The sequence below is a fragment of the Vanessa atalanta genome, chromosome 22 (genome assembly GCF_905147765.1).
Source record: "Vanessa atalanta chromosome 22, ilVanAtal1.2, whole genome shotgun sequence".
NCBI classification, from domain to species: Eukaryota; Metazoa; Arthropoda; class Insecta; order Lepidoptera; family Nymphalidae; genus Vanessa; species Vanessa atalanta.
The window spans coordinates 9,004,288-9,030,455 of record NC_061892.1 but is presented as its reverse complement, the minus strand read 5'-3'; the positions used below and the strand labels follow the sequence as shown (position 1 = coordinate 9,030,455).

Sequence of the window (26,168 nt, the reverse complement as noted above, 5' to 3'; positions counted from 1 at the left end):
ACTTAGTAAGACAGTAATTCAAATCAAATCTCTGGACAGTTTAAGAGTTAAATGAATGAGACAAATGACGTTTAGAAACGTCAATTTTGAATGTAAGTAAATTTAAGACGTTATATTTAATAGCCCGTGATATTCTACTGGTGGATAGAGGCGTTTCAAATCCTTCATAAAGAAGCTATATTTCGTAAAAGAAGATCTCATCCCGCCATAGACATTTCTCTCATAGTTTCTGCTCTCGGGACGTCTATTATCATATGTAATCCAGCATTCCGAACCGGTGGTAGATTTTTGACTATCAATAAGCAAGTGTAAACGCTTGTATATTGAATAAAGATTTTTGACTTTGACTTGACTTTGTACGAGGCTTGGAGCTCTGTGTAATCTAGCTACTTTAAGTTAAATATGTCATTAAAAGTATTTTTTTTAATTTAAACCGTTTTGGGTGCGAAGTTAGCAATATTTTAATTTGGAAATAACTGTATCGTATTTTTATACTTAAACATATACCAGCTTTCGTGCGTTGTTATTTTTAGACAATATCAAAAAAGGGAATAAGTTACATAAATTTTAACGCCCATTTATTAAGTTATTACATTACTTAACTATATGGTCACCCTTTTTAGGGAATCTCCTTTATTATAATAGCCCTTTCCAACGATGGCTGCACCTGGCGCTCGCGTGCCCTTTATAATTTTTTTCAATACGGAATTTATAAAATGTATTGTAATGAATATTTTGTTATTTTTATTTTTTACTGGGATTAAGATTATTCTGATGACCTATTGTCATTAAATAAACAACAATAATCTCTGTTTTGATTCTATAGTATAAGACTATAAGTAGTTATTTGTTAGTTTGACATCATTAGAACTATGCAATGTGATTCGATAAATGTTTAAAAACCGATCCGGGACGGTACAGTGGCTAGGGAACTTGAATCTTAACCAAATATTACTGGCTCATATCCATACAAGAAATATTTAGTATTTTTATGTTTAATTTGTGACCTTAATGAATCGCTCCTTTGAAAATTCGTACAGTAATTTTTGAGTATTTCGAGATCAAACAGACAGTTGCATGACAGACGTAATAAATATGGTGTTATTATTTAATGTTTCACGAAAAGCTTTTAATCTCTTAATAAGTAACGTTTTATTGTTTATTTGTTTAACAGATTGCAATTCATTTCAACCGTATTTTTTCAGTTACACTTAAATTTTAAATCTTTCGTTACAACCAAATTAATGTTATCGTAAATTGTGTTTTCGCATTTTTTAAATAAACATGTCAATAGCGAATTGTTTTCAATTGGCAAAGTCGTTATAAAATTCGGAGAGACGTCGTCCGTTTGATTGATTGCTCATATTTTACACATTTCTTTTAATTGGTTTCAATTCAAGTAATTAAGGAATTCTAACTTTACAGTATAAATTGTTTTTTTTAAGAGCCGAGATGGCCCAGTGCTTAGAACGCGTGCATCTTAACCGATGATTTCGGGTTCAAAGCCAGGCAAGCACCGCTGAATTTTCATGTGCTTAATTTGTGTTTATAATTCCTCTCATGCTCGGCGGTGAAGAAACATCGTGAGGAAACCTGCATGTGTCTAATTTCAACGAAATTCTACCACATGTGTATTCCTCCAACCCGCATTGGAGCAGCGTGGTGGAATATGCTTCAAACCTTCTCCTCAAAAGGAGAGGAGGCCTTAGCCCATCGGTGGAAAATTTACAGGCTGTTAATGTTAAAAAAAAATGTTTTTTTTTTCGAGTTATATCTATACTTACATACTCACTTACATACAGTTGTTACGTAAAATTTATTATACTTTATCTAAAGCACACAAACCGTCACAATCCACTTTACCCCCTAGAGGAGCGAAAAAGAAGCTTATGTCAGTCCCCGAAACTCAAACTATAGCATACCAAATTTCACCTAAATCAGTTCAATGATTACAGCGTAAAGAGGTAACAGAGTGACTTTCGTATTTATAATATTAGTATATATATATATATATAATTACACTAATATTAAAAAATAGACATACCCATCAATGCGGCCCAGTTGTTTAGAGGTATGTAGCTTGTAGGAACTTATACGGTCCGTAAGGTTGGTATTCGCTCTGTATAAAAACAAAACCCGTCTGTATGTGTGCCGGGTGAGTAGAATGGATAGAAACACTAGTGGATAAATAGGAAAGCAGTCCGCCTATATCCACATACGAATAAATATTTAAATGTCATTGCGCTTACGTGCACACACACATAAATAAGTACATGTACACACAGACATAAGCACTTATTAAAAAATGGAAATCGATGATTTTTTTAATATACGATAAATAGGTGGATAAGTAACACTACTATTGCATTTTGCCAGTAGATTATGTAATGGCAGGCACCGACTCAGGCAGGTTAACACAAAGCCCCACCACCAATTAAGACCCCAGCATCATTTTCTAGGACACAAAAGTGTATCGCTGTCAACTTCAAACATATATCAGGCTATCGACAATTTGTCAAAAATTTAATATAATTTTTGACCCAACTCGTGATGTGAACTGGGTATCTTGTGATCTGCAACCGTACAAGCAGACACTTTCTAGTATCTGTATGACGTCCGGTGACGCTGTAAAGGCCAGTAGGGCCAACATGATACACAAAAAAAAGCAACTTTTGTTCTTTAAATTGCATTTCAGACCAGGGCAAAAAATTAAACAGCCATATTTTATATATTTATATATATATAGTTATAGGTATATGTTTTACTAACAGTAATAAGTACTGCAAAAAAATTCAACCTTCTCGAATAAATTATGATATATCAAATAAAAAATTCTAAAAATAGTCATTATATTATAACAAACATTACTTAAACTATTCGTGTAAACTTATAACTTGAGTGAACGTCAAACAGTAATATTGTATATTTGCTTGATTAATAATATTTACATGTACAATAAACTTCTTGTATGAAACGTCACGATATATCAGCTACCTACATATATGTATAAATAGAACAATGATTTTCTTACTCCGATATTTGATATTCGATATTTGATAGACCAAAGATTGAAGGTTCAAACAAGGACTAACTATATATTTTGAGACACGTATACCTACAGGTATAAAATGTTTCAGGTCCCTGAAAACACCAATCATTTCGAGAAAATTAAGAAAAACTTTAGAACCTATAAAAAATAAGTCGAATAACACTGTGAGAGCAGGACAAGTGATATATTTTATTTCAGTTTAACAAGGATGCAACATATAAGATTGCTTGTCATCAAAACGTTATATAATGTGTCAAATGTCTTGTTTGCTTTATTGATAGAATGCTTAGATTAATGCATTTGATTGTGGAACATTGTCACAACAAGCCCGCCTTGGCAACCACCTTTTCCTGCTCCTCCGTATAAACCTCCTTCCAGCTACAGAATTTTAAAGAATATCCGATTTTTTCTTCAAGACTGACAAATTTGCCATCTAATGGTAAGTGGCCACCTTCGCCCACAGACATTGTCGCTGTAAGACGATGTAACGTCCCTTGTGCCTGTTACTACAGTGACACACTCACTTTTCAACAGGACTAAGGATCGTTGTTTAACGTTAGAATATAAAATGAATTTGCACAAAGTCCCAATACCAAGTCAATATTGGGCCATGTTGACTCGGTGATATGGCGACTATATACAAATAAAATTTACTCTTGAGCCAAAAAATATATAAAACTTTCTCTAAAACCCACACGTCTAGTCGCCCGATTAAACCTGACTACGTCATAACCTTGTAAACATATTGATGTGTGCAGCAATTAAACATTACTTTCAACACTTGAAACTTTAATTGTTTTCGAAGAGGAATCTTAAAAGTAAATTTACAAACAATAACACGAGAACCAACTGTTATTGTTATTTCATTGTTAATTAACATCTCAAATAACAAACGTAAGCCGATGCAGTTTGTCTCTAAGTGCCAAGATAAAGGAATTCCTTGTTTCACATGATAAGAAAGAACCCGACATTTTTTTACTTGAAAGATTATATTTCCACTTAGATCCGAGTCAGTCGAGTGTGGTTTTTATAAAAAAATTTATTAGATAAGATTACACAAAAATATTTCAAATGTTTTCTTGACAAAAAAATGCAAGAGTTACACCACCTAAATGTCCCAAAGTTGACTTACATAATATATATAATATAATATATATATAAGATTTTTTCTGTTATTCTTTTTAATAAGACGACACAGTTAATGAAACACAATTGAGTTTCCCTGTAAAAAGAGATTTATTTGTTTAATTTTACAATAATAAAAAATTAAATAAACGTTTGTATTTACCTACGCATTGTTTACAAAAATTATATTTACGCACCTCTAATAAGAGAAACGACATTTAATGTTTATTTATTAACAATGTCTGTTCCTAATTCACAAGATACTTTACACTATACTCTTCACAATCACGAGATTGATTCTAGGTTAATATTTTTCATGGCTAACAAAATTTAGTTATCATGTCACTGCGCGTTCGATGACGGTTGATGCGCGGAATTCAAATTAAAGAATAATACATTTTATTTCTTTACATATATGTATATTATATGAAATAGATGAGCGAATAGGCCACCTCATGATAAGTGGCCACTGTCGCTCATAGATATAGGTGCTGTAAGAAATATCTCCAATGAAACACACATCTTGAGAACTAATTTGTTACGTCCCTTGTGGCTGTAGTTACACTAGCTCACTCACCCTACAAACCGGAACACAACAATATTAAGTATTCCTGCTTGGTAGTACAATAGATGATGAGTGGGTGGTACCTATTTGAAATAGTCCCCTTGAAGAGAAGTTATTATAAAATATTTTTATCCGACATATCCATGCCGCTAGTATAAGAAAATGGTTCATAAACATCTCTCGAACTACATTAGCATTAGCATTTTAGCATTAGCAGCCTGTAAATTTTCCTACTGCTGGGCTAAAGGCCTCCTCTCCCTTTGAGGAGAAGGTTTGGAGCATATTCCACCACGCTGCTCCAATGCGGGTTGGCGGAATACACATGTGGCAGAATTTCGTTGAAACTAGACACATGCAGGTTTCCTCACGATGTTTTCCTTCACATGAAAATTCAGTGGTGCCTGCCTGGGCTTGAACCCGAAATCATCGGTTAAGATGCACGCGTTCTAACCACTGGGCCATCTCGGCTATCTCGGCTAATCTCGAACTACATTCCTTACAAAGTACGTTTTGAATTAAGTGAAGACATACAATGTCCAACTGTCTCGTATATAGGTCTCGTTTCCCTGGAAATAATATTTGGAACTCACCTCACTGCTTCGGTGTTTTTGTAAACATGTAAAAATAATCACGTATGAGGTATCTCTTATTTCGCTCGATCATTTAATCCATAAGAATACGTTCCAAAAAAATTAAACGCGCAAAAACTTTGAACGTGTCGATGGACACGTAGGCGTTTGCTTACTTTTGTACCACACGTAGTTTTTTTTTTCAAACTCAAATTCCTTTATTCAGTATAGAAGCATTACTTATTGATAGTCAAATAAAACACTAGCACCGATTCGGAAAAGAAAATACCCTGACCTGAGAAGAACCGGCGAAAGAAACTCAGCGGGTCTTTTTTTGTCAGTTTTATTATTTACATATATATATATATATATATATTTTTATGGCATTTGTTGGCGGACGAGCATATGGGCCACCTGATGGTAAGTGGTCACCACCGCCCATAGACAAAGGCGCTGTAAGAAATATTAACCATTCCTTACATCACCTATGCGCCACCAACCTCGGAAACTAAGATGTTATGTCCCTTGTGCCTGTGATTACACTGGCTCACTCACCCTTCTAGCCGGAACACAACAATACAGAGTACTGTTATTTGGCGGTAGAATATCTGATGAGTGGGTGGTACCTACCCAGGCGGGTTTGCACAAAGCCCTACCACCAAGTATATATATTGAATATGAATAGAAATACCTAGGCGACGATCGTTTCATTCCCAATGAGTGCTATCAATCATAAATTCACTAATTGTATATATAACCTTTCGCACACAAGCGTTCCTGAATATATATTTTTTTAATTTGGCAATATAAGTAAATTTAAGTTGTTTTCAATATCGATTGCTTTGCGTAAAAAAAGTAAAAGAGAAGCCGCGTATACACACGATACTTAAGATGTAACTATTCAACCGCATAGAACAAATTTATTGCGGCTACCGTTTGACATTCGACCGCTTATAGTTGAGTTGAGTTTAATGGTTAGTTTAATAATGATGTCCTCTTGACCGATTTCGGACAAAAGAAGTCTTAAGGGAAATATCAAATGCATTTGAAATACAGCTCAGAGTGAGCAACAAGTGCACTCATTATTATTATCCTGACAACCCAAAAGTAATGTTATGCCTAAATGTTATTTGCCATAGGTAAATACTATCTAAAACTTAAAATTTAAACAAATACTGTTAGAATTTAATAATTTTTACACCGAAATTATATTAATATGAAGTAAGTGCTTGTATATGTCACACTGCTGGGCTTAGACATTTCTTAGACATTCCTTTTTTTCGAGTAAATGCTTTGGAGATTGCTCCGCCACACTGCTCCGATACACAGGCGAAAATTTTTCTGACATATGCTAGTTTCCTCACGATGTTTTCCTTCACCGCGAAAACAAAATAATTAATTTTTAAAATTAAATTCAGAGGTGTTTTGGCGGATTTGAACTACCGACGCTAGTATCGAGCTTATAAGGAATATCTATAAGCCTGGGAGGAGTCACAAGATGCTTTAGGGATTTTCTGTGACTAATCGAAAGCATTGTGTTAAACATGAAACTATGGTGAGGAAATTTTATCCTTCCGACTTCTTATCTTAACAATAGAATTTAGAGGGTTAACGTTAAAGGAAAAAGGTCTCCTGGGGTCTCAGTTGGTATTAAGGTACCTCAAGGAGCAATTCTTGGACCTTTTCTATTCCTCATATACATAAATGACTCTCCACTTCTTGTGGGAACAAACATGATATACTATATTTTACTGATGATACCTAGTTATAAAATTAATAGAAATCAGGTACAGTATGACGATGTAAACAATGCTATCTCTGATATAGTACACTGGTTTAGCGTAAAAATTCTTAGGCTAAATAATAAAAAAACAAAAATTGTAAAACTTAATACTTAGTACCAAATGTACAAAATGTAAAAGTTGATGTACTTATCAAAAGGTAAATAGATGGATCCGGTTGATAAAGCTAAATTTCTTGGCCTTATTGATGCCAAGTTGCAATGGGTCCCCCATACTAACGAATTGGCGAGTAGACTGAGTTCTGCGGCATTGGCGGTAAAAAAATAGATTATTTACCGAGGTTGATACGGCTCGCTTAGTATATTTCAGTTAATTCCACAGTATAATGTCTTACGGTATTATGCTTTGGGGTAATGCAGCAGCTATCCATAATATATCTGTGCTACAGAAAAGGGTTATTCGCCTAATCAATAACCTCAGAGCTAGAGAATCATTAAGGTATAAATTTAAAGAAATTAATATTTTAACTGTTTCTTCTCAATATATATTCTGTAATGTTATGTATGTACGGAAAAATATTAATGATTTTATAAGAAAATGTGATACTCATAGCATTGGTACAAGGAACAAACACAAACTTGTTACTCCTGTTACTCGATTGCATACAGTCCGTAACTCTTTTGTGGGGCAATGTATATGGTTCTACAACAGGATCCCAGAAAGCGTTCAAAATGCTTCTATTGCCAAATTTTTAAAAAAAATGTTAAGGGACGCTTGCTCATAAAATTGTCAAAAAAATAAGACTCGCTGAGTTTCTTTCGCCGGTTCTTCTCAGGTTGGGGTATTTTCTTTTCCGAACCGGTGGTAGTGTTTAATTTGACTATCAATAAGTTAGTGTAATGCTCCTATACTGAATAAAGAAGTTTGAGTTTGAACCTGTAACTTTCAGTATAGATCACGTATTGTAACCGCTGCACCATCTCCGCTGTTCACGTTATTAATATTGTTTTAAATATAATATTATTTATGACTTTATTGTAAGTGCATATTAAGATATGTCGTCTCGTATTTTAATTGACTTGTACACCTGATTTTAATGTAAACTTCATGGAGTGTAAACACGTCCATTTAAATATCATATTTACTGCTCTCAGAGCAAGAAACACGCCATTACTCACTATTCATCCATAATAAAATCAACCATAATTAATTCACGCAATTTTGTTTCTAAATATCATAGCTTTTAGATCTAAAATCGCATGACTTATATATTTAAACGAGTGGTTTTGAAGAGCTGTACCTTTACAGTATACCAAAATTTGTCTTTGAATAAATTGTTATTAATTCAAACAAAATGCGATTCTTTTGCTTAATAAATAAAAGCTATAGTTGCTTAAGGATATTTAAAAACGTTCTCGGTCAGAACTGTACGACGCAATCCGTGATAAATGAATTGCTATCTTTGGATACTTGCATTTCCCTTAAAAGTACAGTCAGGAACTTCTTGCATTATAATTTTTTCAATCTTATTTATTGTAAACGTAATTGAATTTTTAACGAGTTTTATCATCTCGAATATAATTAAAATAGATGTGTTTGAAAACTCAAGACGATTATTAATTTATTTTTATCAATTTATTCGACACCTATATTTGGTAAATTGCTACTTCGAGCTATTTTTAATGTCAACATTTAAATTTATGTTTTCACAATGAGTATTTTATGATAAAATATTATAAAAACTTCATTAATAGCTAAGATGAATCAAAGAGCGTGAATTATAGAGGTCCCACTGCTCGTCCATAGATTTATTTTTTATTGCTCATAGATATTGGTACTCTAAGGAATATTAACTATACCTTACTGACCCCCTACCATCATGTATTTCCCTCCTCTCAAAAAAGAAGAAAATTTGGGCATGCCATTACGCTGCTGTGCTACTTCTTTTCGTATTGATACAAGAGACAGAATATCTCTCCACGAATGTAAACATATATATCCTCACGATATATATCTCTTCTTCAACGAGACAAATTAAGTTAATAAAAACTCTATACTGTTAATTTTTATTTCAAATACTACAATTAATGCCTTAGATTCAAATAATCTCAGTACCATGTTGGTTCACGATATGTTACAAGTAACGGGTTCCAACAAATTAACACCTCACCGAGGTTCTGTGGGAAGGCTCAAAATACATATAATATTATCCTACGCATAGCTATTAAACGGGTATGGTAGGTAGGTGCTTAAAATCTATACAACTAAATAACATTGTAGTGTCTGTTTTTATGTTAAGATAATATAGTATAAGCTAAGCTTCTTTAAAATCGGACAAACAATTTTTTTTTGCTGCTACCCGAATCGTATAAAAGAGCGGTAACAGATGTTTGTAGGGACATTTCCTTGTCGACAGTCCGAGAGGTCGGATCGCTGGTCACGTGAGCCCTTTAATTACTCTTTTGTTTACGTTTATTTCTATTATCGAATTGCTGTGTGTTTTTGTTAAAGTGTTGATTGACATTTTGTTTCCTTAAATAAATTGTATGAAATAGAAATACAGAGTGTTTGTCATATTTGTTATTTTTTTTTATCTTTAACCACTTCTGATCCTTACAATAGTATTAATAAATATTGATTATTTACATGATCCTCATACATTTTTTTTTTTAAATCGTCGGTCTGTCTGTCTGTCTATTCAGAATGATCTCCGAAACGGCTGAATCAATTCTGACAAGGCATTCAATGAAAGATAGCTGATATTTTAAAGAGTAACTTAAGTTTCTTTCATTTACAAAAAATAATTATGATTCCACATTAATAAGGACAAAGTCTGCCGTAAAATGCTAGTCTTCAATAGATATACTTACTAAGAATCCGTAAATGTTTAACTAAGCTGAGAACTCCATTGAAGTTGAAAATATTTAGAGCTTATTTCATCAATCCGCAAGGATCATTACGTTGAACGGTATTGAAATGATGAACATTATTTTTATTCATTATATATATATTACTTATTTTATTAATATTTTGTACTCGCCTGTACCGTCATAACACTTATAACATTCATATCATTCCGCTTATCAAAACAACTTTATATCTTAATTTGATGTTAGAATCATGCGATTTACCCTTTGCTTCTTATTGTATAAATAGCAGACGTAATAGTACTGGTGACATAAAAAAATTCAAATTAATATTTTTTTAAAAGAAAAAGTTTTTTTTTCATTTCACTCGTTTCTGGATATGAGTTGCCTTCGCTTACTTCACTTAAATGTTCAGATCAGACGAAGGGCCTAAACCCTAAGATTACTTGATTATGTTGCGACGTTCTTAAAATAATGATATACTTTGTACGCTCTGTATACTCAGAATAGAGGAACTAAAACGGCTTAAAATTATGATAATATAGCTAATTTCTAGGCTTTTATTTGATGAATGAATGAATGAATTATCCTTCTACTTACTACAATATTTTATAATACATTGTAAGTGACACTTCGTCTAAATTAATACTAATCACGCTAGAATACTGGGTAAACACTATATGCCATGACATACTATATTATACGTTTTATAGCATTCTTGATGTTTTTTTTATTTGATGGGAAGTGTCTACCATCGCCCATGAACATCTGCAACACCGGAAGGCTTGCTGATGCATTGCCGCCGGCCTTTAAAAAATGTGTAAGCTATTCTTTAAGGTTCCCAAGTCGTATCGGCCCGGAAAAACCACCGGTGAAAAATGTTCCGCAGAGTGGTTTGCAAGACAATGCGTTTAAATGTGTAGTGTGTATGAAATTTGGAATTGTTACGTAATGTCCGAAGGTAAAAGGCATCCAACCATTGTAAACCATCTGCCTCAGTCCTGCGTCAATCTGATCCAGACTCAGCCCACAACGTTGACTTTGAAACTAATAATAAATTGAGGTACTAATAATACAACTATCTCATATGATGTAAGTTAATATATAAGTACATAAAAGTTATTATAATTGTTTTTCCAACCCTACCCCCATACTCTAAGAGCTAGTTAGCAAAACGATTTATTAGACACGCCCTACAGATTAATCGATAGTATCGTAGGAATCGTGATCTATATGTATATATGTATATATGTCTATCTTTATTTATTATTATTCGCTTTTGGCTGCAACGACGTATATAATATTACTTTAACAAACCTCGAACGAGATGATTATACTTTGCAGTATTGAAATACCTAAATCTAGGATTTTTACTTTAATATAGATAACATTAATATTACATAGGTTTTTAAATTCACTAGGTAAGGCTTTCTGCAAATCTGGGTAAGTGCAACCCACTAGGTTTTAACCAGCAATGTTGGATTAAAATGCATTTGCTTTATGCCAAATAGGCTCTCTAAGTTATCTCTTTAATTATACAATAAAAAATAAAACATAATGATTACATCTTTATTTCAAATTATAACCCAGTTGCTGGTTTCTCTTCGGCCTCTCCCTCTCCGGGAACAAATTCATTCGATTCGCTTTCTATTGTTGAAGATGACTCCGATGAGGTCTCTGATTCTGTTGAGTTATATGCCCAAGCTTCTATTTGGAACTTGTAGAGGTTAGAGAATGTTACAAGAGGTACTTGAACCTGAAATGTAACGTACATAGTTCTTGTATTGCGACTTCGTGATGTATTAATAATTATTTTTTTTATTCAGTAATTCCTTTCATTAATCTTTCTGCATACTTCCAAAACAAATCCTATTGTATTAGTAAAAATAGCTATAATATATAGGTATCTAGACAAGGGTTTTTAGAAGATTGTAGGTTTTTTATGTAGAAATATATTTAATAGCAGTCTAAGCCTTAAATGTTAATAGCGGCTTACAAAACCGGTGGTCCTGCTTCTCTCTGCTTTGGTAAACAGGTCAGGTCATGAAGTATAAGAAGAAGAAGTCTAGAAGTCACCATCTCTTTTATGTAAGTGAGAAAATTGAGAGTCCATCTGTACTTTCACAGATACTCATGCAACTTTATTTAATATTAATATTTAATTTCTTCTCGCTCAAATCTACATCACGAACCGGTGGTAACATTACGTTTACTACAGTTCTATAATTCAAGTCTACTTGAATACATTACTACTTTAACATATAACTATACATTTAGATTTCATCATCAATACAAGAATATGAACAAGAAATTAATTTAAATACATCCATTTCTTGGTACCCAGAGAACTATAAAAGAATACAAATTTAAAACTTCAACAGAAAACCGTTTAGTAATAATTTATTTTCAACTGCTTTTAACATTGAGTAAATTTCGCCATGCTTTTAAAAATATTAAAATTTTAAAGTGAAAGTCTTATATTTTCATCATATTCAAATTTATTTATATTTAATATAAATTTATAGTATTTATTTTTAGCCGACCAATAGGATTAAAGTGACGTTGTATAAATTATTAAGGCCTGGGTAGTTTTCTCATTTTCTATCACCAAACAGCAATATTCAGTTGTTGCTGTGATCCGGCTTAAATGGTAAGTGAGCCAGTGTAACAGGCACAGTAAATATAACTCCTTAGTTACCAAGGATCGTAACATAATAAAAAGGGTGGTTAATATTTCTCACAGCGCCAATGTCTACTTTTATGTATTTCTAAGGTAAATAAGGAAAATTATCAAATTAATTCTATTAACAGTTTTTATACTTGCCTTCACTTCGGGACTGTCCAACTGCCAGACCTTCGGCTGCCCCAGCCGATATGGCATGCCAACTTTTACGCAGATTATCATCGTTTCATGAGCGCTAGATACCTAATATAAACATTTTCCGTGTTTTTATCACTTGGTGGTAGAGCTTTGTGCAAGCCCGTCTGAGTATGTACCACCCACTCATCAGACATTCTACCGCCAAACAGTAGTACTCAGAATTGTTGTGTTCTGGTTTGAAGGATGAGTGAGCCAGTGTAACTACAGGCACAAGGGACATAACATCTTAGCTCCCAAGGTTTTGTATTTACTACGGGCGGTGGTGACTTCTTACCATCAAGTGGCCCAAAGCTGTAGAACAGTTAATTATTTTTTTCGAAATAATAGTATATATAAAGATCTCTTGTTTCTAGAAGGTCAAAAAATCAACTTTTTTGGTATTAGATAAACGATTAGCGTGCTATATATATACATTTTAAATTTCGACAGCAAAGACTCTTTAACATAAAAACATTTTAATAGGTAAGTGTTGATTGTTTAAAAATATTATTATCTTGTATTTGAAATAAAAGAATTATATTTATATCTTGAAACTTAAATACCAGATTCATCAAAACCTTTCAATGCTACCTACCTCTAAATAGTACGTAAGGTAAGTTAATGTCACAGGCTTCACTTGGAATACTTCATGGTAAAATTTAAACAAATCTTGAGCGGACTCTCCTCTATCGTAACAGCGAAGACCACCCATCCACCAATGACCAACCCAGCGGTGCCCGAGTAAGTCATATATAGAGCTACGGGGCATTACGTAACCTATGAAGACGATATAAAAACTAATAATTATTGTATTCTGATTAAAAGGATGAATAAGCTAGTGTCATTACTGGCCCAAGGAATAGAACATCTTAGTGACCATGGTTGGTGGCACTTTGACAGTATAAGGGATGGTTAGTATTTCTTACAACTTCAATGTCTATAGTTGATGATTACCACTTACCATCAGTGGTTCATTTGCCACGCACCTATGATAAAAAAAACTGTGAATATAAGTAAATAGAGTGTGCACTTGTTTTGAACACGCTTCTTCAGTATATTAACATATTTCCCAAGGCAAGTCTCCCTTGAAAATACTGCTATAGCCAAAATCAGTTGAAAGGACAACATCAAGAATAAGTGACGAGCTTAGATACTGATGTGTTCGGTTTCAAAGGGTACTTATATACTTCTTAGTAACAGAGACAAGGGACATAACAAATCAGATCCCATGATTGAAGGCGTATTAGCAACGTAAGAAATACCTAACTATAAAACATATCCCTAAACATAAACAAATCAATGTTTACCAAATGGATCGTCTTTTGCAAAAGCACCAACTGCCTTTCCAGTAATCGCAGCGGTGATCCAAGGAACATACGGGTGTATAAGCGTATGACGAGGTGGTGACGGTGGTCGTCGGGTACGTAACGGATCTGGGCATGGTGAACCTCCTGGAGAATGAATATTTCTTAGTAAACACCTAACAGGTACTAAATATGCTACCCGGTACTAAGATGACCAAGGTCATACATAGCATACGTGATTCTTAATCGAACGACCCAAGTTTGAATCCGTCGGCAAAAGCAATTTTTACTTCCTTGAGTTTTTAAATCATTTCTTAGTCGGTATTAAAGAAAAACGTAGTACAACTGAATGTGTTGGACGACATAAGACTTTACCTCTGAATTCAAGGTGGTTAATATTTTAATAATTAATTATGTTATATTAAATAAATATGGTAAGAAAGAATGTTACTTGTGAGATGACGACTGACAGAGAAGTATGGCAGAAGAAGACATGCTGCGCCAACCCCAAATAAAATTGGGATAAGGGCAGGAGGATGATGATGATAATAAATAAATAAATATCATATGATCTAATTAGAATATGGAATTAAGCGAACATATCATAATATAGACATGGAATACTCTTAATGCTATATTACGTCAAAAAGAGCTCGAAACTCAGTTCAGAACACAATAGTGAAAGGTTAGGAATAGATATGTGACATTGTCCAGAATAATTGTAACATTTAAAGAATACATGAATATCATAACAGTGTATACTCCAGAAATATAATTTAAAAAGTCCTTGTATAATAGCAGAGTAGCACCTGAACAGCACTGAATCGAAAACTATTACCTTGGGATAACGAGACGATAGACCAGTGACCGGTATGTTCATGTACCAAACTTGGTGATCCTGAATGAAACCCGCAACCAGTCGTGCACGCCATACGATTCTTAGGTCCACGGGTTATATTCTAATTAGAAAGAAAACATTTTGATCATCTTCCTAAAATGTAGAAATTAGCATATAAAGCAATGATTGATTAAAATTAAGCGTTCATCAAAATTTTTCAAAGTATAATAAATTTGATTGTCCTCTTAAATTTGAATCTCATACTTGGTGACAGAACTTTGTATATGAGCGCCTGAGTTAGCAACACTCACTCATCAGATATTCTAATACCAAACAGCAATATTGAGTATTTTTACATTCAGGATTGAAAGGTGTGCACGCAAATGTTACTTGACACCCAAGGTACTAGGTAAGGAATGAAACATTTTTTACTTTGCCGATATATATGGGTGATGGTGAAGACAAGATATGATATGGTATGCTAAGATATGATATGGCAAACCATCAGATAGGCCATCGTTAGCTAGACGAACAAATAGGCCACCTGATGGTTAGCGGTCATCACTGCGTATAGACATTGGCGCACTGAGAAATTTTAACTATTCCTTACTACGCCAATATGCTATCAGTCATGGGATCTAAATAGTTATGTCCCTTGTGCATATACGTACACTGATTAAATCACCCTTCAAACTGGACTAAAAAAAAATTAAGTATTGCTGCTTGGCGGTAGAATATATAATATATGGATGGAAGCTATCCAGATAGGCTAGCACAAAGCCCTGCCATCACGTACAGAGCGGAGATTCGAGGTCAGATTAGGAAAATAACTTACCGCAGGATTTTCATACAAGTAACATAGTTCTCTTGGCAGTAAATGTAACCGCGATACTTCCTTTTCTTCATCCAGGAAATCTCTTGGAACATCTAATTGTATGCCAAACATTTATTAAGTTTAGCTTAATATATACTAAAAGACCGAAGATATTTTTAACTTTTCCAATAAATAAATGGTCAAACTGATATTAACTTGAAATTCAATTTAATCTTTTTGCAACATGATTGAAAAGTGTTTATACTTTTATTCGTTTTAGAGGATGAGCGGGGTATCTACACGGGTCCAAACCTAGTACAAAAGATCTTGTAACTAGTTTGTAATACTGGAATATATTTTTTGAATCACGTATTATCTTATTTCTTATTTATCAAACCTATTCGGTTCTATTCGATATTTTCTTAAAGCCAAAAAAATTGTAGTAGTATTTTTTATTTTTTTTTAAAGTTAAAACTTTCTCTCCTCTTTATTTTATAAAAGAACAATTCAATTATATAAGTAAATACTAACCGCTTACAAAGTCGACATGATAAATCTTTTCTGTGGTCTGTTTGCCATTTTTTCCCACCAAAAAATTCTTAAATGGTAAACAAGCGGGCACCATATACACTGAAAATGTTATCGAAGTTAATATTGGACAATGACACATACATTACTCTGTAAGTAGCTACACATCCCCATCCCAAGTAGCTAAAGCACTTGTGGTTGTGTTGTATTTATTTTTAAAACGTGTCAAATAAATAAGTATTTCAAGTATGGCAGCACTTTTTCCCCATACTTCGGGAAAAATAATAACGGTCATATTTTGCCAAATACTTTCAAAAAATTCAAATGCAATACTGGTACAAATCGTTTGGCGAAAAAAAAAACTCCTTTGCAGTGGTATGGCGGCCATTGGGAACTGTCGAAAAAGTATGGCAAGGTGATTTTCGTGAATGGCTACTCGACGATGATTAGCTATGCAAAAATTAGCCTGGTACAAATGGTTGAATTGTTTTATTTAAATTAATGTATTCGCGTCGGAAAAGCGGACTGTAAGTCACACCCGAGAAATATGGCATTACGCTACCGCCTACTTTTTTTTCGACTATCAGAAAATACAAGCATTTTTGTGGAACAAATCGTTCGACACCCGTTATTTATCCGACGCGTTCAATTAACGCCCACGCGATTGAGCCGCCGGTGCGAGCGTTCCTGCTGACCATCATTTTCCTTTTTGCCTTTACGTAATAAGACACCTGAAGAACCGCCATACTGCTACAAATGATCTAATATTTTGTGTCATCATGTCCCGGTCTAATAGAAAGCTAATGAACTTTTTCTACATCGACTCGGCCGGGATCGCAGTGGCGTACCCATGAAAACCGGAGTACACACTACTCGACCACGGAGGTTATTATTAGTTATTATACATCTAAAATTTTAAGAAGTATAGTGTCAATAGAAAAATATTTAATAAACTAATATAAATTCTTTGCCGCACTCAATATAATGCAAATATTGTATTAAGCACTTGCTTGATTTCACAGTAGTGATGAGTTTCAATAAAGCGATGCTTGTTTTTGTTCCGAAATGTTTGTACTCGGGATGCAAGAGGACATCAGCTATTGGCATTAATAGTACAGCGGGCTCGCACTCCACGCCCGCTGCCAGTTCTTCTATAGATACTTTACACTCAGCTTCATCGCGTTCGTAATCTCCGAAGACAACGTTACCTCTATAATTTAAAACATTATGTTACCCATATTAAAGATTTTAAATTCATAAATGATATTGTATTGCATATTAATTTATATAGAATTATATGTATTAAGTTATATGTATATATACTATGCATAGTGATAAATTACTTGTAATACACCTCAAAAAACATAGTGTCAGAATTGGACTTCATCTTATTCTTAGTATTATACAAATTTATCATTTTTTAGGCTGTTAATATCCATTAATTGCTACGATACAATTTTTTAGTATTCATCAAATAGGTACAGATTCAAAGCATAACAGTATAAAAAATAAGTAAATTTATTTATGTTAATTATTATTATGAAAAAATCTTTTAAGTATTTAGACAAAAAAAATCCGATAATGCTTGGAATGAAAAAATCTGGTTCCAAACGATCACAATGGACAAAGTTAATTTGTTTATACTTACAAAGCATATCCATCAGGTATATGTGCTGCATCCACAGCAGTTGAGAGCACAAATTGCCGACTGATGAGAACCACCCTTGGAACTCTAAAGTAGTGTGGTGTACCATTCTTCACTGTGAACAAAACATTAGGAACAAAGGAATAAAGTATTGCATTTTGAGATGGTAGAACAAAAGGCGTTGAAAATTGTCTTAAACTGAAGAAAATTGGCAAATTTATCGCTATTATAACCGAAAAAACAGAGAAAGACAAAAAACAAGCTTTAGTAATATGGAGTTAAGTAAAATTGACACAATACTAAAACTTTGACAAACTTGACGTGACGTTCGAGGTCACCTTGTACGTGATTAGAGGAAAGCTACTATTTGAGTTATTGAAATGGAGCAAATTAGCTTATCAATACACGATTTTATTAGTAAGGAGGTTCATATATAAAAAAATGTATCCTATGGACTTTCCTATGGAAACATACAAAAAATAACTTTAGATTATTTTTTAAGATGCTAATGTACCTACCCCAAAACATTATCCAGAAAATCAGTACTTTACATTGTTTAGTTCAATTTTAATAAGTTATAATGTAATCATAAACTGCACAACACTTGAGGATTCACGTTTAGATGTGAATTCTTAATAATGCGGTGCGAATTCTATGGACCAATTGGTTAATTTATACTTCCACCTTTCACGAATTAATGGAAATCCTAAAATGATGTTCTCACCGTGTATATACTGCAAAGCTCCAAGCCACGTGAACTGGAGCTCCGTAAGAGGTCCCTCGTCTGGCTCGAAGTTCGGGTCATCGTGGCAGTCAAAAAACTGCCCGACTATTGACCCTTTTTATAAAAAGCAGACGATATTACGATTAAATAACTTTTAACTGAATAGATTCGATATTTACTAAATTTCTGTAACACTGTTTCTAATACACATTGACATTTAAATCTTGAAACGGTGATTTTTAGTGATTATGTACGTCTGCTTGAAGTAAAATTGACATAATATTAACTGGGAGCCTTAAAAAAATGATTTACTGCTAAGATAAATTGTGATTTTATTTACTTTTTTAACAATTTGTTTAAGGACAAGCATCTCTCCATTGAAACATCACCCAAAGTTTTGGATTTATAGCTGTTTCGATATAAAGGATATATTACCAAACGCGATTTCATAGTAAATTATATAAATATCACAAAGTCAAAAATATAACAAACTATTAATCAAGTAAATTATCTGCAGCACATTGACATCGTTTTTCAGTCCACTGTCGGCAAATTGTTTAGACTAATTAAGTACAAAACTAATTAGTACTCACCGCTAAATATCACCGAGAGCACGACGCGCCACATTCGTAACATGAATGGTCAATAAATGCTCGGGAATTTTGTTTATTCGCTCTTGTTTGGTCAAAGGAATGTTCGTTTTAAGGCGCTTACAGACACTGTTGCTTAAATCATATCTTGTATTATTTTCAGCAAACGAACTTGATTGGTCTTGGTAAACTTTAGTCATTATATTGAACAACATTTGTTCAGTAAATGAAAAATACTTCATACCTTTAGATAAACATTATATTTTTCATCTTCATAGTAGTCACATATGTGGAGTAGACACAGAAATATATAGAAAGATCTAGCTCTTCCTATATTCCGTCTCGCTCTCTCAACCATTAGACTGAACAGACAGTTTCATAAATATAGGTACCCAGTCATTTGCTTTTTCTCTAATTGAAAGCATTTACCTCACCCTCGACGGTAGCTTGCCTATTTCTATTGCAACAAACGTATCGGTAACGTCGAGTTTTTTATTGTATTTTTTATTTGTATACCATTGCTGACTCAAGCTATCATACTTATAACTCTGCAAAGCCATGTACATGTATGTATATGTATGGCCTCATTCTCATAATCCGATGGTAATACAACATCCATGATTAGATCCTTTTATTTATTTATTTTCGTTACGATTATTTATGGGGAACTTGCTGGTACCCAGGGTTCATAGTACACCGGAATACTCACTAAAAAACCGGCGGTACCCTCGCTATACGTGGTAAGATCGCTTTGACATGTTACCGTGAGGAGTTGTCCCAGGCGTGAAAAATCAGGAAACTTCATCATTTCGAAATACAATCTATCCAAAGGATCTGCAGCGTTATAATCTAGCGACTATTTCAATGGAGAACAATATGGTATTATTCTAGTATTCAATTTGATAATATTCTAAACCATGTGTCAAGTTATAAATTACTTTCTATTTTAACAGCTTTATTACAAAACGGATATCACATTTATAAACCGAAGTTACAATATAGTTAAGATGACCGATAACAAATACGCAATAGTTAAACATAAAACGTGTTTTAGTTTAAGGTCTTATCGATCGACATATACTGTATCTGTGAGATAAACTGAACCAGTTATATCGAAGTATGCTCTGGACTAGCTGCGCCTATGACTTCTTCAAAAATCTCTTAACTTTGCCAATTATAAGTTTGAAAAAGACATTTATGGAGTTTTAAAGTTAGCATTCTTTGATTTTAAAGGATTTCCTGTCTCCTTAGATTTTGGTGAGGACATAGTGAGAGGACTTGTTGAGTGCACCTACTGGTGCACTGTAATATGTCCTCTGCATAATCTAGCTAACCATGAAAGTGGACGACGTAGCCGAAATTGGTCTGAAAGACGTCATCGTCATCAACATACATTATTCCTATTCTTGATGATTTAGGATTTTTGAATGTACAGACACTATTGCCGGTTTATTATATGTATAGATTATAGAAACAAATACACACATAATTTTGGTATCAAATATGCATAAATCTATCAAGCGTTGGCGATAACTTTCTTAAGATAAAAGCTGTTGCGTATGATACAAAATATTTAAGAAATGAATGATCAACTGATTATATATCATACTCCTGGATAATTTTAATGTAACATACAGGTTCCTTGTTATATTTTCCATTACCAAACGACGACAAAATTAACTCAAACTCAGTCCGTAAAAACATTTTTCCTGTCCCTGTAGTCCTTCCAGTCGTATTGGATCTGCCGTCCTGTCGAGAATGTTGAAGTAGAGAGTGCATCTGTGTTTGCGCACAAACTAATGCACTATCATGACATTATTATGACATCATTATACAATATGACGGTCAATGTCATCTAAGTTGTCCTTATTACGATTTTGACAATTGTTAAGCTTATAATTTTGAGAAATATCGTTTCGTATGTAGTCGGATTTATATGCGGGTGTGTTTCTTCGAAATAGAAGAAGTATGGGAGATGCGAACAAGTTAAATTTGCCCCAAGATTTCAGCAAAAGAATTCTAAAACATGTGTTATGGAGACAATTGGTGTACGTCTTACCGGATTTGCTTATTTTTCTAATATTTTGACACGAATGTATTATTGCGTTTAAATTCGTTATTATTTTATTAAAAGTGAAATTAAACTTAATTTAAAGATTCAGCATTCTCTCTCCTTATTAATATCAGGACTCCATAGACTCACATTGACTTTAAAGAACTTAACATTTTATTTAAAGTCATTTAAGCCTTTTAGTTTAAGTTTGTCCTTTTTCGCTTCCTATAAATATCTGAACTATTACAATGAATTTTTTAAAACTCATATTGTTCTTGAATTTGAAAATATATTATTTCACTGATACTGATAATTTATACAATGGTTTATAATTAAATTATTTATAACTAATGCCAAAACTAAATCTTATATATAATATTACTACTGTCCTTGATTTATTGAGTCCTTTTCAGATGATTACTACAGAGCCCTCTGGCATAGGACTCTAAAATAGCCATCTGGCGAACTGTCAAACATTATATATAACTAATCAAATGCACTATGTCCGAATAAACCGGTATAATGACAGACACGAGAATATTTTAATGATTTGTGACTTGGTATAACCTACACAGAACATTTGTTTTTGTTTGGTTTTTTTTTTATGGCATTGTTTGGCGGACGAACATATGGGCCACCTGATGGTAAGTGGTCACCACCGCCCATAGACAAAGGCGCTGTAAGAAATATTAACCATTCCTTACATCACCTATGCGCCACCAACCTTGGGAACTAAGATGTTATATCCCTTGTGCCTGTGATTACACTGGCTCACTCACCCTTCTAACCGGAACACAACAATACAGTGTACTGTTATTTGGCGGTAGAATATCTGATGAGTGGGTGGTACCTACTCAAACGGGCTTGCACAAAGCCCTACCACCAAGTAAAATTAGTGCGTTGTCAGTTAAAAAAATCTTTAAATTGATGTTCCCAGGAGCGAGACAAAGCGAATTCGACAATTGTTAAAGCGATTACGAACTTCGCTTTCGTCTAAATTATTAAATACTGGAGATAATTCATTTATTGTCATATTTAGGTACATATACGGGGCATGGGCCTTTAATAAAAAAGCATTTTAAAATGTGTTTAATATTTATTAATTGGCGGAGCTAAATAAATAAAAAAAATAACGGACCGAACCGCTATTACGAGATCCGTTTAATCCAAATCAATCACTCCAAATAGGTTGTCACTTTACTAACCTATATAAAAACAATTGACATACCGACACATCGTGAGGAAGTCGGTGATTGCTTTCTCGAATATCATTGTGCTCGTGTGATATACATTATGTACGATGTCATATACGTATATACAACAGGATACACTGTCTGAATGTACGGTATTCCATTTATTTGTACCTTATTATCTAAAATCTGGTAATTTATTATTGAATCATATTTTACTCTACTAGATTGCTAGTATAGTGCCAATATATAAAGGAAATATTCCACATATTAATCGTTCTTTTTTGTAATATAATTGCCAACGTCCATACCACGTTGAATACACCGGTTCTCGTCCGATCACCGAAGTTAAGCAACGTCGGGCGCTTTCAGTACTTGGATGGGTGACCGCCTGGGAACACCGCGTGTCGTTGGCGCTTTTTGCAGTTTTTGCAAAAACTATTTTTACTACAGTGTACGTATCGCGTCTGCTTTGGAACAAAAGCAATTGTAGGTGAAATTCGTTTGTCATTTTTGATATTTTCGACAATTAGGTTAGAGAATATGCAATTGTTTTTACTTTTAGATAAAATTGTAGCCAACGTCCATACCATGTTGAATACACCGGTTCTCGTCCGATCACCGAAGTTAAGCAACATCGGGCGCGTTCAGTACTTGGATGGGTGACCGCCTGGGAACACCGCGTGTCGTTGGCCCTTTTTATCATTTAAATTAACCAGGAAGGAAAACCTTATTTTATTATACAGATATTCGATTACTAGTAAGTTTTTAAGCGTTTTAAATAAAACATAATCAATACGAGCACACCGTGTACTTCTTCTTAGTGATATTTTTCTATACGAGTGAAGTCAGTTGTAAATCTATTACGATTATAATATTACGTGCGTTATTTCACGCACGATGTTCTGGCGCCGCTGTCGCTGAGTAAAGCTGATTCAAAGATTCGTAACATGTAATGGATAAGGCAATATTGATTGTATTATAAATCGGGGTTCGTGGATATGTATGAGCGGATATAAATTATGATATATATCACGATATATATATCAATTGATTTTTTCGTATCTTCTGAACAACACTCATAGATATATGCTTTAAGGCCTGACTCTGAATGATTACTTTTTATGATTAGTCGATTACAAATTAATATTAAGTATTAATATTAAAATAAAATTAGTTGATTCATCTCACAAACAAATGAAGACATAATAATAAAAGGTACTTGTTTTTTAAGTGTTCATTAAAAATTTCTTTCTCAAATAGATAGACACTAATTCCTTTGTTACTTTTTTTTAATAAAAAACGTGGTATTTCGAGACTTGTATTTTTTTACAAATTCCTTTCACATTTTTAAGTGTTTACAGAATGAAATTCGCTTCGTTTTCTTAGCCTGGATATATATCGGATATATATAAAAAAATCGGATTTTTTCGAACCCTGTTATAAATATATTTGTATATACATTTTATATCATAGGTAAATATAGCGGTCCATATACTTGGTGTTATGTGGCAACCACTACTCATAAACGATGGTACTGCAAGAAATGTTAATCGTTCCTCATTTCACCAATGCGACACTAATTTTGGGAACTTATATGTTACGTCCTTTGTGTCTGAGCTTATCTGTAAGCATATGACACAAAAAACGTAACATCTTAGTTCAGACTCAATCACCCTTCAAACCGTAACCTAACAATACTAATTTTTGCTGTTTGGCGGTAGAATATCTGATAAATGGACTCTATAAAAATGTGAGGTTTAAAAATAATTTATTTAAAAATGTTGATTAATCTGTGATATTCACTATGGATTTGCGATAAAATGGCGATTTGAACGTCGACGAAACTGTTATAGGAATTTTAGAATTAAAATTAAAGTGGAAATAAGTGGTTAAGCGTAATAGTGTTGTATTATAAATACAGATATATTAATCATAAACAATAAGTTGTGCACAATATAGCTGAGTCATTAGCAAATGGCTTGAAATACGTAGATCTAATGTTTGTTTATCTTTTTTCCTACTTCAATTGAAATAGGCTATATATGTAATGATAATAACGAATCCTATATTCAAAAAACGTATAATGGAATATGTGCAAAATAATTTATAAGTTAATGTAACCCCTACCTAAACATGTTTGTGTAATATAACTACCCGCAACATTTTATTTTACTGTATATAATTCATAAGGCAGACTTTTAAATGTACCCTCAAGCAAAATTATTGTAATTTCTTATTATAAGTGAACTTTTGTGTTCTTTATGAGAAATAAATGTCTTTAAACCGAAAACGAAACCGAAGACAATAAATTTATTTTTTTAAAAAACCTATATTTTATTTATTTTACTTCATATACTTTTAATATTAATATATTATAAATAATATCACGAATTACGCGTCTCGGTCTTCCCTTGACCTGAATTTTATAATGTATCAATTCATTTAAACACTATCATAAATGAAATTTATTTTAATATATGTCACTGATAACACTAGATATTCATTCTGTAGAATAAAAACAAGACAAATGTACATTCGTTATTTTGTATTAAATACGATAATTTTCTACAACAATTATATTAACCTTTTTGTTATACACATTTATAGGGTCATTGGACTCGAATATATTGACTACGACTTAAATAAAATTGCGTCAAAAATATTCATTATAAGCCGTTAAATATATATAGATACATTATGTTCCCATTTGATCTTAATTCAATCAAAATATCCTTTATACAACTAGGCTTTTGAAAGCATTGTTTAATCGCCACTTAACAGTACTTTGTTAAAAGTTGAACTACTATGATTTGTAACAATGACACGTAGGCAATGAAATATAATTTTGGATCAAAATGTTTTAAGTTGCGGCCTAAACAAGCATTGTAAATAGATTCGACCTTAAAATTTTCACGCTAAAAGATATTCCACTTCGATAAAAATACTGTTTATTTTCATTGCTCGATTTTTTTCTGATAAATCGTTAATATTATAATTTATTATCTTTATCTATCTATCTGCTGAGACTGTGGTAGTGTGCTGTAATCTGAACAGTTGTGCTCCACCTCTTTCAAGGTGGCTGAACTTTAGTTATCCCATACATATGTTGCTTCTTTAAAACATATTTTTTTAAATTTAATAACATACATTTTAAATGTCATAAATATATCATGTAGGATTAGAATACAGTCAAATATGTATATAAAAAAAATGTATTATGTCCTCCAGAACGACTACTTTTGATAAAATTTAGATAAACTTTGATTCTCATTTCTCCATTGTCAAATAATAAAATACATTAATAATAATCTTTATTGCAACACATTAAGATACAGTTATGTTATATGACTCTGATTCCTGACTAAAATTAACTGTATTTTACGATATGCATTAGAATTTAATAGATTAGTCAAACCTAGGGCCAACAATCCTATACGACCAGAGAAAGTTAACGCGGAGGAATTTCGACTTTTGGCTCCACGTGCTTTCCGAGACTCGGATATGTTATGTTATAACCACTTTCAATCCTAGAGATTGTATTGAGAAATTAGTTACGAAAATATATCAATATTTTTCTATAGTTCCGTGGTTTAAACCTAAGACTTGTATATGCCGATCTTAAGCTTTACAATTAGACAAAGAATGCAGGCGCATGGAGAAAACTACAATCGTTCCAAAGACAAATATTATCAATCAATATAA

General features: G+C 33.0%; 1 protein-coding gene and 2 non-coding genes across 3 annotated transcripts; 2 read left to right on the top strand and 1 right to left on the bottom strand.

Annotated features, from left to right (window-relative positions):
• Window positions 1-11,496: 11,496 nt before the first annotated feature.
• LOC125072611 lies at window positions 11,497-17,368 on the bottom strand. The gene is made up of 8 exons (XM_047683243.1): window positions 17,272-17,368; window positions 16,265-16,363; window positions 15,755-15,846; window positions 14,920-15,040; window positions 14,085-14,228; window positions 13,373-13,554; window positions 12,742-12,843; window positions 11,497-11,673 (listed from the first exon to the last, which is right to left on the bottom strand). The coding sequence occupies exons 1-8, from the start codon at window positions 17,366-17,368 to the stop codon at window positions 11,497-11,499; spliced, it is 1,014 nt and encodes a 337-aa protein (XP_047539199.1).
• Window positions 17,369-22,760: 5,392 nt separating this feature from the next.
• Window positions 22,761-22,879, top strand: LOC125072889. The gene has a single exon (XR_007120014.1). It is a non-coding gene; the product is annotated as a 5S ribosomal RNA (ribosomal RNA).
• A 160-nt stretch (window positions 22,880-23,039) lies between these two features.
• Window positions 23,040-23,158, top strand: LOC125072869. The gene has a single exon (XR_007119996.1). It is a non-coding gene; the product is annotated as a 5S ribosomal RNA (ribosomal RNA).
• The last annotated feature ends 3,010 nt before the right edge of the window (window positions 23,159-26,168 follow it).

Bases quoted from the DNA above. Each gene is read 5' to 3' on its own strand.
- LOC125072611 (XM_047683243.1), bottom strand. From the start codon at position 17,368: ATGCCAATAGCTGATGTCCTCTTGCATCCCGAGTACAAACATTTCGGA. The intron at 16,364-17,271 runs GCAAGTGCTTAA...TAACATTTTCAG, and splicing joins CATCACTACTGTGAAATCAA to TGTATATGGTGCCCGCTTGT. The intron at 12,844-13,372 runs GTAGGTAGCATT...TGTTTATATTAG, and splicing joins ACCTTACGTACTATTTAGAG to GTATCTAGCGCTCATGAAAC.